Source organism: Cuculus canorus, chromosome 7 (assembly GCF_017976375.1).
Source record: "Cuculus canorus isolate bCucCan1 chromosome 7, bCucCan1.pri, whole genome shotgun sequence".
Classification (NCBI taxonomy): Eukaryota; Metazoa; Chordata; class Aves; order Cuculiformes; family Cuculidae; genus Cuculus; species Cuculus canorus.
This window is the reverse complement of record NC_071407.1, coordinates 1,474,950-1,490,115: the sequence shown is the minus strand read 5'-3', so window position 1 is coordinate 1,490,115 and position 15,166 is coordinate 1,474,950. Positions and strand designations below refer to the sequence as shown.

Genomic DNA, 15,166 nt, shown 5'->3' with positions numbered 1-15,166 from the left:
AATAATTTTATTTCCTTTAATGTGATGAAATATGCAGAGCTTCAAGATGCATATTTAATATTCAAGATCTCCAAGAAGTCATTTCTGGACTTTTGGTTTATTATCTCATTGGGTCGAGCATCAGAAAATACTGAATAGAATATACAGCTCAGGGCAAATCAGGGCTCCTTTGGGTGCCATCAGCTGGGTACCCCGCACCTCTAAACCCTAATCACTTTTAAAAAACCCTCATTGTTTACTCCTCTGTCTCTCTACAGGAAAGGAATAGTCAAATCTTATCACCATTGCATTAATTCACGCAGGTCACTATCATTTACTGCCAGGAAAAATAAACTTCTGCATAATATTCCTTGCTGTAAGACACTGAAAAGGCTTGAAAGGGGAGAGGAGGTGAGAGGGTTTATGACAAATATTTGCTCAAGTGACAGCATCGCCCAGGAACGGATTTGCTAGAAAAAATGGGTGAAGAAAATTTACAGTCAAGATGAAACACGCCAGACCGGGATCGGGTGGTAACGAGGAAAAGGAACAGGGGACAGGGAAGGGGAATTTTTAACCACTTTCGTTTCAGCAAAGAAAACTCCCAGTACTGAAGAACTGGCTTTTGTCCTCCCGTGTAGCCTACTGAAAAACAGTTTTCAGCAAAACCAAAGCTGAGTCAATCTGGGCTCCCGAAAGGATTGAGTAGAAAAACCACAAAATCAAAAAAACTCCAATGACTCATCATCCCCTCACATTCTTCCTGGGCCGGGCTTCAAGTCAAGCCTCACCCCTGGCAAGCCCAGGCGAGCAGCTTGGTGCCCTCCAGCGAGCTGGCCAGCGAGGACCCAGGCACACAGAGCATGATTTACCACCAGCCCTGGCAGCCGTGGCCTCTGCACTCTCCATAAACTTGGTTTAAGCACGTGTTCAGACAACAGTGGCTTTGCCAGTCATCGGGTTCACCTCAACAATAGCCCATCCTTCTCTCTATCAAGCACGACAAAATATCGCCATGGCTATAAAAATCCTCACTGCTTTCAGTCTTGACTACCTAAAGCCAAGCACAGGCGAGCTGGATGGTTAGCAGCCTGGCTTGAAAGACTTAAACCGTGTTGGAGATAGTGGTAGGACTTCTGTTTGACTCTATCTCCATCACAACTTTCTCTTCTTCCTCTCCTGCCCCATAAAAGCAGGCTCATACTTGCATTTTTCACAGGGAGCTTTGTCATTTCTTGCTGCCCGAGGAGGCGGCACTTGGGTTTCTTTGGAAGATTTGGGGCAGATTTGAGTGGCCTCAGACAAAGCAAGATACTATTTTTAATGAACATCCACAACAATGTGAGGGGTGCATTTTTATTCATAAAAAAACAATTGGGAAATAAGGAAATGAAAATTTTGCCATTGCTTTGGTCATATAAACCCAAACTCACAGTGAGACTGTCCACAGGAGATAAGTTGGGCAGTCAGTCACCAGCCAAAACCAGCTTACAACAACCAAATTCTGTTTTGCTTTCAATACTGATTGATCAAAAGTTTCATTCACAAAGATGGTGACACTCGGATCACCCCACAAGACTGGAGGGAGCAAAGCCCATTCAAGACAGGCTTCAGACACTGAAGCTCAGATGCCCAAAGGTGTCCTACTACCAACACGCCCTACCGCAACAGCCAAACTGACTCCTCTCGGACAGTGATGCCTTCAGAGTTAACAAAACTGCTCACACCCATCCGGGCTAATCAGCAAGAGTAGAGGGGAATGGAATCGGTGCCTGAGATTCCCAGCCTTAATTGAGCTAAGCACTTAGATAATTATGTGTAATCCTGGCTAAAGCCAACAGGATTTTGGTACTCTTAATATTAATGTGTTTAATAGTCCTGCAGAATTGCAACCTTGCTGCTATTAAGAATTCACGCAGCTTTGCAGAATTTGTCATCACGTAAAGCCATTTCTTCACAATTCTTGTTTGCCCGTGTTTCAGGGATTCCTCACTGCCCACACACTGGGCTGTGGTCGGATCTCTGTTACTGCTGTGGATGCAAAGCACCTTTCCTGAAGCTCCAGATCTGCACTACCTTCACCAAAGTCAACACCTAGCTTTTCATTACAATCTACGGGATCACTTGACAGTTTCCATAACTCCAGTTATTGAAATGTGTTAGCATAATTGCACAACAATTAAATTATAATGCTAATGATTAAAACGGCATCGGTATTTATTATTTGCTCTTCCTGGTAAGCCTGTAGGTGTATTGCAACAGCAAGAACTCATTTGCACACATGGATATCACACCTTTGACAAGGCATGGGTAGAGGAGTCCTACAGACATGAGTGAGACAAAATTAATATACAAAGCTGTGCAATAATTAGTCGTGAAGTGCAATCTTATCAGACTACTGCGCAATTATCTTCAAAATTGATGCCAACTGCATCAGTTTAGTTCAAAATATTTTAATAAGCTCATTAATTAAAAACATTGCCTTGCACGTGACAGTTTCACTCACCAACAACGTCGAGATGGTAGGTGTGATTGATGGATCCGTACTGGTTTTCCACAATGCACGTGTAATTTCCCTTGTCAGATGGGACCACGCTCTCCATGATGAGGCTCCAGTGCTGGTTGCGGACCTGGTGGATTGTAACCAGAGAGGCTGAGAACTGCATAGCATAGATTCACCCTCTCCCCCTCCAAAAGAACCATTTCCTGACTAGTTAAACTTTCGTAATCCATGTTTAACAGCCTCTTCTGTGCTCATTTGTCAGTTCCAGCACTGAAATACTTTATCGATGCCTGGTCTGCACGGCATGGCTGCAGCAGGGAAAGCTTTCCTGCACTCTGCTATAAATTCACCTCATCCCTGATCCGAGCCATCGGTGCACGCTCTGAGCTACCAGCCTTACAGGGATGGCCTCAATTAGCAGCAGTTGTCTTACCAGGCTTTACCTCTCAATCCACTCTGAAGTGAATTCACACCCTCAGGACATTTCCCATCTGTCTCCAAACAATCATTTGATGTTAACTACCCACCAGCAGTATGGGATGGATACGCTCCCCTAACATCTATGTCTCCGTCTTTCTGGAACAGCTTGATTACACGGCCCACATTTGTGAGAAACAAAGACGTTTGGCAACGTTTGGGATCCCTCCACAGGCACACAGAGTGGCCACGTCTCTTATGGCACCACAAGAAAGAAGTGAAGATGTTGTCTCACGAAAAAAAGCCTGAGGAAAATCCTCATGGAAACAGAGCATAAGAACATACATTTATTGCATACAGTCCCTCTCGGACAGAATGCATTAGAGGCGCTGATTCTGTTCCCGTTTGAACTCAAAAGGAGTGTTGGCATGGCTCTTGCAGAAAATAGGATTGAGCCCAATACTGGAAGGATATCGAGTCATCCGGTACACATATATATATATTTCCTGCATCATAAGTTGGCTCCCAAACTGACCTTTTGCTGGCTATCCACTAATCCCTTGTTTTAGCATTACACTTTTGACAAAGTGCTCGAAGATCTTAACATTGTGTAGCTGTAATGCACAACTCCTCAACTGCAAAGTACACATTTTAGCAAACGGAATGAAAAGACAATCTGGTACAGTCATTTTAATCAGCCAAATGGAAAGCAGTAATTCAGCGCAGCACACCAGAAAAATTGATGGACCATTCCGTGACACTTCCAGTAACTATATGTTCTTAAAAGATTGTTACAACTGCAAGTCTGAAATTCCACTTTGTGCCTTACTGTTGTGTAGGTGCTTCTCCAGCAGGAAAAGGCTGTGTGAGGCTTAGCGTAGCTCTCATGCTTGCCGGAGGTAAAAAAGCCTTCAGTTCAAAGCTTGGAAGAAAAGAGCCCTCTCTGCAAGGGGCTCCTGGCTTACCTGGCACCCCCCTCCTCCCTCCCAGTAATTAGCTCATTAACTAGTTATTACTGTCATGTTCAGTTCCCCGTTAACAATATTGGCTAACAACTGTCCATGTGGGCTTTGAAAAACAACACAAATGTAGACGCTCCTCCAGCAGCAGGTGCCGGGCAGGGATGCTCACCAAACCCCACAGAAATGTGTAACAACATGACCCTACGCTCTCCAGATCAAACTTACAACTCCTCTCCCTGCCTCCCATATTCATCAAAACTACAGATTGATTTATTTTTTCATGCTATGAAGAGCTAAGAACCAAGTTTATAATGACGGAGTTTATCAGCGTCCTTTTATTGTCCTGTTCTTCTGCTAAGCAACTTTGAAAGACAAAGTGTGGGTCAGGAAGAATGAGTGTCATGAGCCGCTGGTAAATAACAAATACACAGAGCGACATATTTTGAATATTTTACTTCTTTTTGAGCTATTTGGAGAGAGATTTGGTCAAAGTGACCTGAGCTTTTTGTCATTACAATTTACGTCACACTGCTCAGGACCAGAGCAAGTGGTTTTAACCTCTCTGACTGCAAAACAGGAAGAACAAATCATGGTTCCATGGTAGTTAAAGCAAAATAAACATTGGTAACAAGCTGTAAGTGATTAATTTTATAGCAAAACATGATGTTTAGCATGGAATAAGAAAACACAACTAACTGAGAGCCACAAGTGGATATAATGGATGACGATATAAAACATTTGTGCAATCTCCTTCTTGTAACTCCAGTGAGAAGAGATAACATCTTTATACGAAAACAACAGCTTAAGCCTCTTCAGTTTAAGCTAAACAACTGCTGTAGAGGCTCAAAGCATTTCTGACACATCGTCACACAATGGGATTTATGTCCTGGATCTGGATCCAACTAGATGCAGCTTGTTGGCTTGTTCCTTTCTGATCGCAAGTGCAACATTGCAACGCCCAGAGAAACTCCCCTTGGCTGGGATGACGGCATCTGCTCCTGCTGAAGGCTCCCAACTTGAACCTTTCAGTCTCAGACACGCGACACTCCCGCCACATCTCTGCAACCATGCAGTTTGCAACTCCCTGATTGGAGAGGATTGTTAACGTGGCCTTTCTACGTAATCTGCCCTCACTACCTCATCCCAACAAAATCCATCTTTGGGCAGCAACGCTGGTGCCAGTACTGACAGCCAGCACCAACATCAGAGCAGCTTACGGAAAAGCTGGTTTCAAAAGCGGTTCAAGGCAGCACACAGGTCCTACGTCAGCCTCCTGTACACGGATGAACTACAACAGCGACAGAGGGGAAAAAAAAACCAAACCAAACGAAAGAAACCTCACCCTGGTGACAGAAGTTGCAAACAGACTCTTTGGTGTTGCAGGTTAATGCCATTCACTTTCTCCTGGTTGCTCCCCAAGGCCCTTCTAACGGAAGGCAAGAGCTCTCCAAATATTTCCTAAGAAGTCTAATAGAATCATGGAATGGTTTGGGTTGGAAGGGACCCCAAAGCCCATCCAGTCCCACCCCCTGCCATGGGCAGGGACACCTCCCACTGGATCAGGGGCTCCAAGCCCCATCCAACCTGGCCTGGAACCCCTCCAGGGATGGGGCAGCCACCACTGCTCTGGGCACCCTGGGCCAGGGCCTCCCCGCCCTCACAGCAAAACATTTCTCCCTAAGGTCTCATCTCAATTTCCCCTCTTGCAGCTGAAAACCATTCCCTCATCCTATCCCTGCACTCCCTTTTGAAACAAGAATTAGAAACCAGGCTACGATTCCCCACAAAACCCCTGCAGTTCAGAGACCTATGGGTACTGCTTCGGGAGAGAGAACAAGTGCAGGACTTCCACGCAAAAGCCACGGCTTTGATATGTTCCTATGAAGTCAGAACTCTTTCTTTGCCCTGGGTTTACCTGGCTGAATTTAAACGTGCATAAGATGACTGTAGTGATGAAGTTATCAAAATGCAGATGTGAAAACCCACACCTGTTACACAGCAACAGCTGATAGAAGCACGTTTGCTTTCCGGGTGGCGTACGGTGCAGTAAAGGCTCCCACGGGGTCTCACAGAGGATTGAGATTATTCACTCACAGAAATTATAAAATGCCTTTAAATGGCCAAGCAAGAGCTCTATCACTTTAAAAACAGATTTAAAAGACTAAAAAGGGTTTAGACATTCAGTAACTGATCCCCTTCTCCTTGCTGTAGGAGCTCCGGGCACACCTTGAAAAATCATGAAAGGTTCGATTTTGGAATTCACCACCCAGCCTGAGTCATGGTGGAGGAATTCCACTCTGGAAGCTATCTCGGGCAGCACATACGCCCTCCCGCCAGCCTGCTAGTGCAAATTGACTCAAGGCATTCCCCAGGCAGTGGGACAAAGTGCTACAGGCCACTATCTGATTGCGATAAAGAGGGCAGATTTCTTAGCTTAAATAGGAAAGAGGTGGCTGGAAGACTAACGGAAAGCTTCACATTTTCCTTCCCTTCCTTTTGTTCTTGAATTCTTCGAGGGATGGTTGCCTCTCCCGAGATGGTGTTACGTCAGCTGGTGATGGCAGATACAGCCAAGTGTGCTTCTGGCTACTCCAGTCGCTCAAAGCATTATGAACATGAAGAAGTCCAGCAGAAACGCTTCACACAGCAATGCCTGGGTTGGAGGCAACCTACCATACCAAAATCATTGCAAGTTCCTGGGATGTCTGGCTGAACAGGGACCAACATGGAAAGACTGAGACTTTCTGAGAGTTCCATCATTACAACTTTGTCAGTATAAAGGTGTCAAGAAAAAACAATTCTCTCTTTATTCCAGAGTGATTTTGAATAAGCCCACGGTGATCTCATCCCACCCCTCTAACAGGAGGAGGGCACAACTTCCAGAAGCTCTGGAGGCCTCTTTCTTTAACACTCATTCACTGAAGACAAGCTTCCACCTTAAAAATGGTTATCCAAAACTATATCCATAGATTAGGTATGCGATAAGTAAATGCTACCAGATCATTAAAAATGGGATGTCTTTCTCAGCCACAAGGAAGTCTAACCCCCCAGCCATGCCCCCCTCTTCTGTTCCTTGAAAGAGGTGTAAGAAGTTAGGATCTAGAGTTACAGGTACACACTTCACTTATCCAGCTGGCTTCAAAAATGGGCATCTGTGGTTTCTTCCCGGAGTACATACCCACCCAGGAAATTGTATGCATTTCACTTAACGGGCACAAATCTAAATGAGCTCACCCAGCGCCCTAACGCCGGGCAGCAGCAGCAGCAGCACAGCGCCCAGCGCAGGTTGATTTACCCTGGCCCGAGATCCCCCTCCCAAGCCACGGGGATCAGGTATCTCCATTCTGCCTTCCAAGACCCACATTTTCCTCCGCGGTTTTCAAGAGTGATCTCTGCATTTCCCCTTCATGAGAAGTAAAGGGTTCAACTGATGTCTCAGTTAGTACCGAAACAGTTACTATTATTTTCCAAGACAGGATTAGTTCAGTTTTTGGGGTCAGTTTTGGGTTTTATTAACTGGCTTTTTTTTTTTTTTTTTTGGTTTTAAATAAGCACTGCAAAAAGTGAAAATCACTGACTTGTAGCCAATTCATTAACACCCCACAGTGTTATTAAAGGCAGAAGGTGTTGCCAGGTGTACACTCACAAGCAACAGTAATTTACGGTATAAGCAAACATAGATGGAAAAGTCTACTTAGATAATTAGTGCTCATGCAGGGAGATTTTCTGGGCTTCACTCTCTGCTAACACAAATATTGGAAAAAGTGACACTCTCAACAGTAAATGTATCTAGAGAGTAAAGGAGACTACAGCTTGTCCTCCTCTGCACTGGAAAACAGAATTTTTTTGTCCCAGGCAGGATCTGAGTCAACAGCACATGAAGCAAAATACACCCTGGCACCATCAGGGCACCACAAACGCAGCACCCTGAAAATACCTCGATTGCTGGGGTGAGGCAGCCCCGGGACTCGGTCTCAAGTTTACTGTGTTGTCTGGGAAAGTCAGCTTCTGTCTTAATTACCACTACAAATTGCTCTGAGCTCCTCAGCAGAAGGACTAAGATGAGGCTTAGAGCTGCGACACCAGGTGACCCACTCAAACTTCTCATCTTTGGAGAGAAGTTGCTGAGGTGTCGGGTCCGCGCGGAGGCCACAGCCCAAAGATCCGCACAAGAGGGGAAGGAACCTCAGAAACACGGGATGGGATAGCAAAGGGAGTGCTTGAACAGCCATTTGCCATCAGTCACGCACTCCCACTCCCTGTGAGGAGCAGGATAAGATGACCGAATCCTGACTTCTGGCCTGACCTAGGCAGATATCAGGAGGTCAAAGGTGCGTGCGCTAACCCACAGAGCTAGCTGCCCTCCCTAAAACTCTCTCTTAATCAGTAACCACCAATTTAGAATGAAACATCTAATCTGAAGCTGTTTAAAATTCAAACAAACCCTTGTAAGTAATTGCTGTTACTTTCCCTCAAATTCTGCTTCCCATTTCAGTGTCACAGACCATAAACTCTATAGAAAATAATAACTTCTGACTTCCAACCCTTCCTTTATTAAGCTGTCCTCGATCACTAGACTGGATGGTCACGTTTTTAACAATGCAGCTGAAAATGAACAGAGCTTTGCAAAGTCAGTCTTTAGTTTTCCAAGTAAATCTCTGTAAATACGCTTAGTGCTACAAGCGTGAATTTGAGAAAAATAAAACACAGAACTAGTGCTCTGCCAAAGAAAGCACCCACCTTTCCCCAGAAGAAAACAATTGCATTTCTTCACTTCTACATTTGATCCAAGGCCATTAAAAGATTTTCTGTTGACTTCAGCAACAGAAGGGTTGGAGGGTTTTTTACAGCCTTGGTCAAGAGCAGAAATTGCAAAATCGCACCATAAGAATGTACCTTATAGCCGCCAATACGATGCTCTTGCTTAAACTCCTTCCCATTTTTCAGCCATCGCATAGTCGGTGTTGGGTTCCCCATCGCCGGGCAACGAAACTTGACGGTGTTTGCCGCTGGCACCGCGTGTAGCCTCTTCTCCATCTTGTCCGTGTGTGTCCAATAGGGTGCCCCTGTTCCAGAGACACATACAGAAACGTCAGTACTCAAACCCTGAGCTCCCTTCCACAGACACGAAGTTCCGCGTGTATTCGTTCTAGCAGAGCCGGCGTGGCTTAGCAGGAGCACACGCCTGGAAATCATACGCCGCAAGTGTCGACCAGAGTTTTGCAAACAGCTCGGTCTGCAGCCTTGAGTGCCTCATTTATGATGAAATTAACGACAGACATCCTTCGCTTTGTGCAGGGACCAAGTTTTCAGCGGACTCAAATGATCAGATGCTTCAACGTCAAGTTGAGTTTCTGTGAGCGCTGAGCAAACTCTGAATTCTCAGAACGCGGCTCTGAAGCCAGACAGACCTGTTGGGAGCATCGCCCTTAACCCTCTCCCACCTGTTAGAAGGGGGATAAACACACCTCCCTGCCTGGCACAAACTTCCAGCGTACCACAGCACAGTGAACGGTGCTGTTATCCCCTCACAAACCACGAAAGTACATTTACAAAAGGAATACATTTCTGAATCCTTAACCCAAGGAGACCAGCAGAACTCATCAGTAGTGTTTATAATTTCGCAGGGATTTTCCGTTCTCATGAGCCTGCGGAAGCCCAAATGGGCAGTGTTGTTGTCCAGCATCATGGCACAAAACAAGAGTCTCTCTCAGCCCATATTCACCGCAGCGATCGCTTCCAGCGGCTCCTGGCAAAGCTCTCCTGGCTCTCACTCCTTACCATGCCCTGGCCCAGCCGGTGCCCGCATGAGGAGCACATGGAAAACCCTTCTTCCATGCACATTCTCAATCATTTGCCGCATATCAGCACAGGAAACACGGCAGAACAAACCATACAGCTACCATCTGCTTTTACTCTCCAAGAAGTAAATTTGGATACGGATCCATACACAAGGTTATCCCCATTCTGGATCCATGCACCACTTCGGCCACGTTGCACAGTGCCTTCGTGGCATCGCTTCTCAGCTGTCTCACCATAACAGTTATTAAAAAGTTAAAGATTCAAGAGCCGTTTAATAGGAGGAAACATTAATTTCTTTTACAATGGGCTTTTCCTGAAGCAAATCAGATTAGTGTGGAATTTTTAGGAGTGGAGGGGTCCAAAAAAATAACTTCATTTCTCCCAGCCCTGTTTCATTTCCTTCATTAGCGCCTAAAATTCCACTATAAATAAACTCTTCCGCTCCTCAAATATTTATAGCAGTTCTTACAATCAGCACAAACCCAGAAACCCTCCCACCCCCAACCCCTCCCAAATAAAAATACAGCTGGATAGAAAATGCAGAAATAAATCCTTTAAAAATGTCCCTCTCAGAATAAAGAAAACATTCCAAAAGCAAGCCTCACAATGATGCTAACAACGATAAGTGATTTTTTTTTTTTTTGCCCGAAGTAGCAATTAGTGTTAAAATTAATGAAGTAGAAAAGCAAAGCAGATTTGTGTGTGTAATCAAAACAGAAAATCAGGTAACGATTGAAAATTGAACTGCAACACCAAGAAATTGTTACACAGGCTAAAGCGAATTAGGGATGCAAGGAAAATCACCGTTAAGGTTATTTGCTAAAACCAGGATCGCATTACAATAACAGAAGACTTTAAACAAAGCCAACCAAAGGAATTAAGTACTACACACAAAGGCCAAATCACCTTACAAGTGTACCAGGCCAAGGTGGAATTGCATGTTGGTACCGGTATATTAAAAGGATATTTTCTCTGGATGGCTGAACATCTTCCACAAGGCAATGCAAGGTGACCACTACCGGGCCCTACCCACGATCCCAACAAAGTCAAAGTAAACAGTGGCAGGTCAAAGCCAATCAACCACCTGAACCAGTTATATTGGTACTGCAGACGGAGCAGAGGGCCTGGATCTGACTCCATCCCAGCAAAACCACCCCAGAAACTTCACAGCCAGCACGGCCACTTCTCATCATGTTCATCATACGCACCTTCTCACACCTTGAATGTGTTCCGTGCCAGGTTGGATGAGGCTTTGAGCAACCTGATCCAGTGGGAGGTGTCCCTGCCCATGGCAGGGGCTTCGAACTGGATGATCTTCAAGGTCCCTTCCAACCCAACCTATTCTATGACTCTATAAGAGCATAAAAAGCTTGGAAGCATGTGCAGGCAAGCATAACCTCTGGACCACAAGCTCTATGGCTTGCCCACGCAAGCACAGGCTGGGCGGCCCAAGCTCCCGGGCAGCCTGGGATCTGGGCATCTGACTGGGTCAGGATCCATCCACCAACAGTTTCTCAAACAAGGCTGCTCTGTGCAGCAAGGTTTCTACTCTGCCACCAGCCCGAAACACATTACAGGGCAGCTCAGCCTCCGATTTATGTGCAGAACCCTCCTGTCCATCAACCTTCATCCCTGAAAAAGCTCTGCACCTGCAAGAAAAGTGCTCCAATGTGACTCATATCCAACAAAGGCACAAGGAGGAAAAACTGCTCTAGGGAAGCTGTGGGAGCAGAGAGGAGGTCAGAATTGCTTTGAGACATCCCACCATTTCTCTCTAGGGAGTAGCAACACATATTGGCAGCTCCTATAGAATCATAGAATCATTGAGGTTGGAGAAGACTTCTAAGCTCATGCAGTCCAACCATCAGCCCATCATCTCCGTGCCTGCTAAACCATGTCCCGAAGTGCCACATCTACACGCTTTCTGAACCCCTCCAGGGATAGAGACTCCACCACTGCCCTGGGCAGCCTCTTCCAATGCTTCACCACTCTGGCAGCAACATCCACAAGCAGTAACACCCACAAGTGCCCTATTTTGTGCTTCCACACAGTGACCGATCCAACTAACACGTGGCGTTTCTCTTTACAGATTAAAGTATCACAAGCTAAAAGCACTCTTTACTGCTTTTATTTGTCTTGAGAGGAAAAACACCCAGGTTCAGTAAAGGAAGGAACAGAGCTAACGAGTATAAATCATCGAGTGCAAAGTCTTACAGACCCCATCCACCGCATCCCATCTAACTGGACAGGTGGATGGAGGTAGCACCGCTGTTCAAAGTTCACAGCAACACTGAGGCAAACCCTGGATGTAGCAGTAACGAGCAGCAGGGGAACGGGTGGGAATTCCTGATTGCTTTTAGAGCTCTCATTAGTGAAGAAAATATCCTGCTGACCCACACTGCACTCCACTGCAAATACATTACAACTAATCAGGCAAAATCTCCCGCATGTGAAATTGAAATTAAGCAGCCCAGGGGACCACTCCACTTCAGGACGCCTGAATTTGTATTTGGACTTCTCTAATACAAAGAAATACAAAAGTAGGCAACTCCGAGCCTACCCGACAAGCGTCTCGAGCAGGCAGTAGTGTGCCTGAAATGACCACATCACCCCTCCCTTTAAGGTTTTCAGTACTATTGCATTTGACCTTTAATTAAAAACCACTTCTAGGCAACATCCAATTTTTGCTGCTCCCTTGAGTGGGTTTCCACTCTACAGGATTTGATGAATTTGAACCTTGTTTCATCCTTTCTGAAACTCTTCAAGGCATGAAAAGAACAGCATGTGGATTCCATTTGGATGCTTTTTGTTCTTGGTGCCAATTTACCATAGCTTGGCGCAGAAGAAATTGTTTAAAGGGTGATAAGGAAAAAAAAAAAAAGCCATAAAGCTTCCAGTCGCCTGACCAGAATTAGAGGCAGAATTCAGCGTCTTCAGGGTTACTCAGGGACTCCAGAAGAATTTACTGTTGGAGGACCTCAGTGCAACCATCACTACAGCTGCTGCTTTGCCAAGGCCAAGCCAGAAATCCCTTAAATTAGGGCCACCTCTCAAACTCATGATGACGACAAGGCAATAAGTACCAAAAACGTGTTCTCCACTGCTGCCAGTAGGAACTGACGATGGCCAGCCCTTGGCTTTGTAAACGGAAGCCCCACATCAACATCCTTGGAGACGGCCCTCCACAACCAAGCTAAGCCACCTCTTCAGGGCAACAACAGGGAGAACTGAGGCGTCAACAAACCCATTTTGTGGAGAGAGAGGACAATTTTGCAGTGGAACCCACCCTGCACCTTCCCCACAAGCACTAATCCCCCTCAACAAAAGCTGGAAGCAATAAAAATCTATTCAGGATGCAGTCTGGAACAAATCTACCACCGTGTTCTTTCAGACAGTTTAAATATCTGACAAACTAGGAGGACACCAAAGGCAGAGTGAAATCTGCTTTGCATGCCTTCTGCTTAAAAATACACACAGGGCAAAGTCGAACAACACAGCGCACACGTGAGGCCTCCCCTCTCCCAAGAGTTGCTCCTCACAGCTACCAAGACACTCACAGTCTCCGCTGACCCCAGGAACGGTTCTGTTTTCTGGGCAGCCTTGAAAATTGGGCTAGATTTCCCCACCAGCCCCTCCGCCTGCGCTGGAGAACCTCGGCCTCTGAAAAATACAGTTGTAGCGGAGGCAGAGAAAATAAACCAGCTTAAATGAATACTTACCATTGTAAACAAAACAGCTCTGAAAGGTTTCCTTTAGTTTTAAATATGCAGGAATGAGAATGCCAAGGTTCAGTTTCCTGGGGAAGGCACTGCAGCCATTTCCTGCCTCATCACATCATAATTAACATGCCAGGACAGCTGGACTTTATCAGAATTGTTTCATCAAAAAGCAACAATCTTTGAAGACTATGGCCTTTTGTTTCCATCAGCCATAACCAGGCCAATTTCCATTGCTTATCCTTAATGATAAGCAGCTGTAATTTGTATGTAAATTATCAGCTAAATTGTTTGAGATCTGCAAAGCTCAAACCAAGACTCAGGAAACACTTAAAAGAGGACTTCTCTTAAGAGCAGCAACCAGGGGCTCTTGAGGGTTCTGAATGTCCCAGGGCTCTGCCTAACAAGATGGTCCAGGCCATCGGACCATCACACCATCACGTGAAGAGACAGTAATGAACACTTGACCATTACACCACCACCTTAGCAGATGGTAAAGGCTATTTGACCACCACACACCACCACCTGCCACACCACACGCTCACACGGGACACCCAAGACTACTTCTCAGCCCCTCATTCACATTTCAATCTGTCTTGCAACAGTTTCTTCCATCAGGTATGGCCTTTTGGATGAGATGTAAAATCCAGAAAGCGAATGGCAAATCATACTGATGGGAAGGCTTAGGAGATGCGAGATCCACAAGTTTCAATGGTTTCAAAAGCTCCATATCACGTCACAGCCCTCGTGGAGCTCCGATCGAGTCAGATCACAGCCCTCTTTCAGCAAAGTTGTATTAATCCGAGTTACTAGGATGCAACTTTTCACTGAAAACAGACAGGGCTGTGGTGCCGTAATCATTCTCCTGGTTCCAACTCTTCCCGTTAAGCACTCAGACATGGGGAGGACGGTTCACGCTGCGCCCACCTGCAGCTTGCAAGAAGCCCCAGCAGTTCACGGGTACCTTGTAAAAAGCAAATCTCATGAGGTCTTGTTTGTGCACCGCTCTGCTCCGGAGCAATCCATCTGCTTGAAGTTCCCTCCCTCCTGCACTTCAAGAGTTTGCGTTCTCCCCACCGTCCAAGATGTTTCATTGTTCAGGCTCTAAAGGCGCCTTTTATTTTGAACAGTGAAAGTGTGACTGACCCCTGCCGAAGCGCACGCCGCACTCCGGGCGGATGGAAATTGTCAGTGGCCTTTCACCAGCTCCTGAACCAAGATTGATTGACCGTAGCTCGTAATGTGAGCCATCATTTTAGGAACATCACAGCGTTCGAGGACACCACTGGGCAGTTCTCCCTGTTGTGTGAAAGAAATAGTTACCCCAGTGGTACAGAGCACAGTTGCCTTGAGATCAGCTCCTTTTTCCTTGCTCTATGCACTTCCAAGATCCATTTGTTCTTCCAAAGCCATCAGCACGAACCAGAACCACAAGTGTCTTGGCTAACACACGGAAAATATTGCAAGCCCTTCTCTAACCACCACCAATAAAGCTCCAAAGTGCTAACAGACATAGGATTGTTGCCTAAAGGGAATTTTGACCCCACGAGCCCTTTGCAGGGGAACGCTAACATTGCCTGGGTTGGTTTGTTTTGCCTAGACAACCTCTTTTAAAAGCAGTCTCCCTTTTCCAAACTGGCCAATTACCTCTGCCACCACATTCCTTTGTCAGAGCAGCCTCCAGCTGCTTAATCTCAGCCCCTTCGAGCAGCACCTGTGAACCAGCGCGGGTTACTCGCACTAACAGACGGCAGGGACCAACCAGGCAGCTACGAACTTCTGTCATT

The 15,166-nt window shown here is 45.9% G+C and overlaps 1 protein-coding gene across 10 annotated transcripts in view; it reads right to left on the bottom strand.

The window, feature by feature from the left end:
- The window catches only part of FGFR2 (fibroblast growth factor receptor 2), an 87,175-nt gene that overhangs the window by 49,924 nt on the left and 22,085 nt on the right, over positions 1-15,166 (bottom strand). For all 10 annotated transcript variants that reach the window (XM_054071044.1, XM_054071039.1, XM_054071037.1 and 7 more), the window contains 2 exons: positions 8,758-8,927; positions 2,486-2,609 (listed from right to left, as the gene is read on the bottom strand). In XM_054071044.1, coding sequence (XP_053927019.1) covers positions 2,486-2,609; positions 8,758-8,927 — 294 coding nt within the window. The remainder of the gene's footprint in view (positions 1-2,485; positions 2,610-8,757; positions 8,928-15,166) is intronic.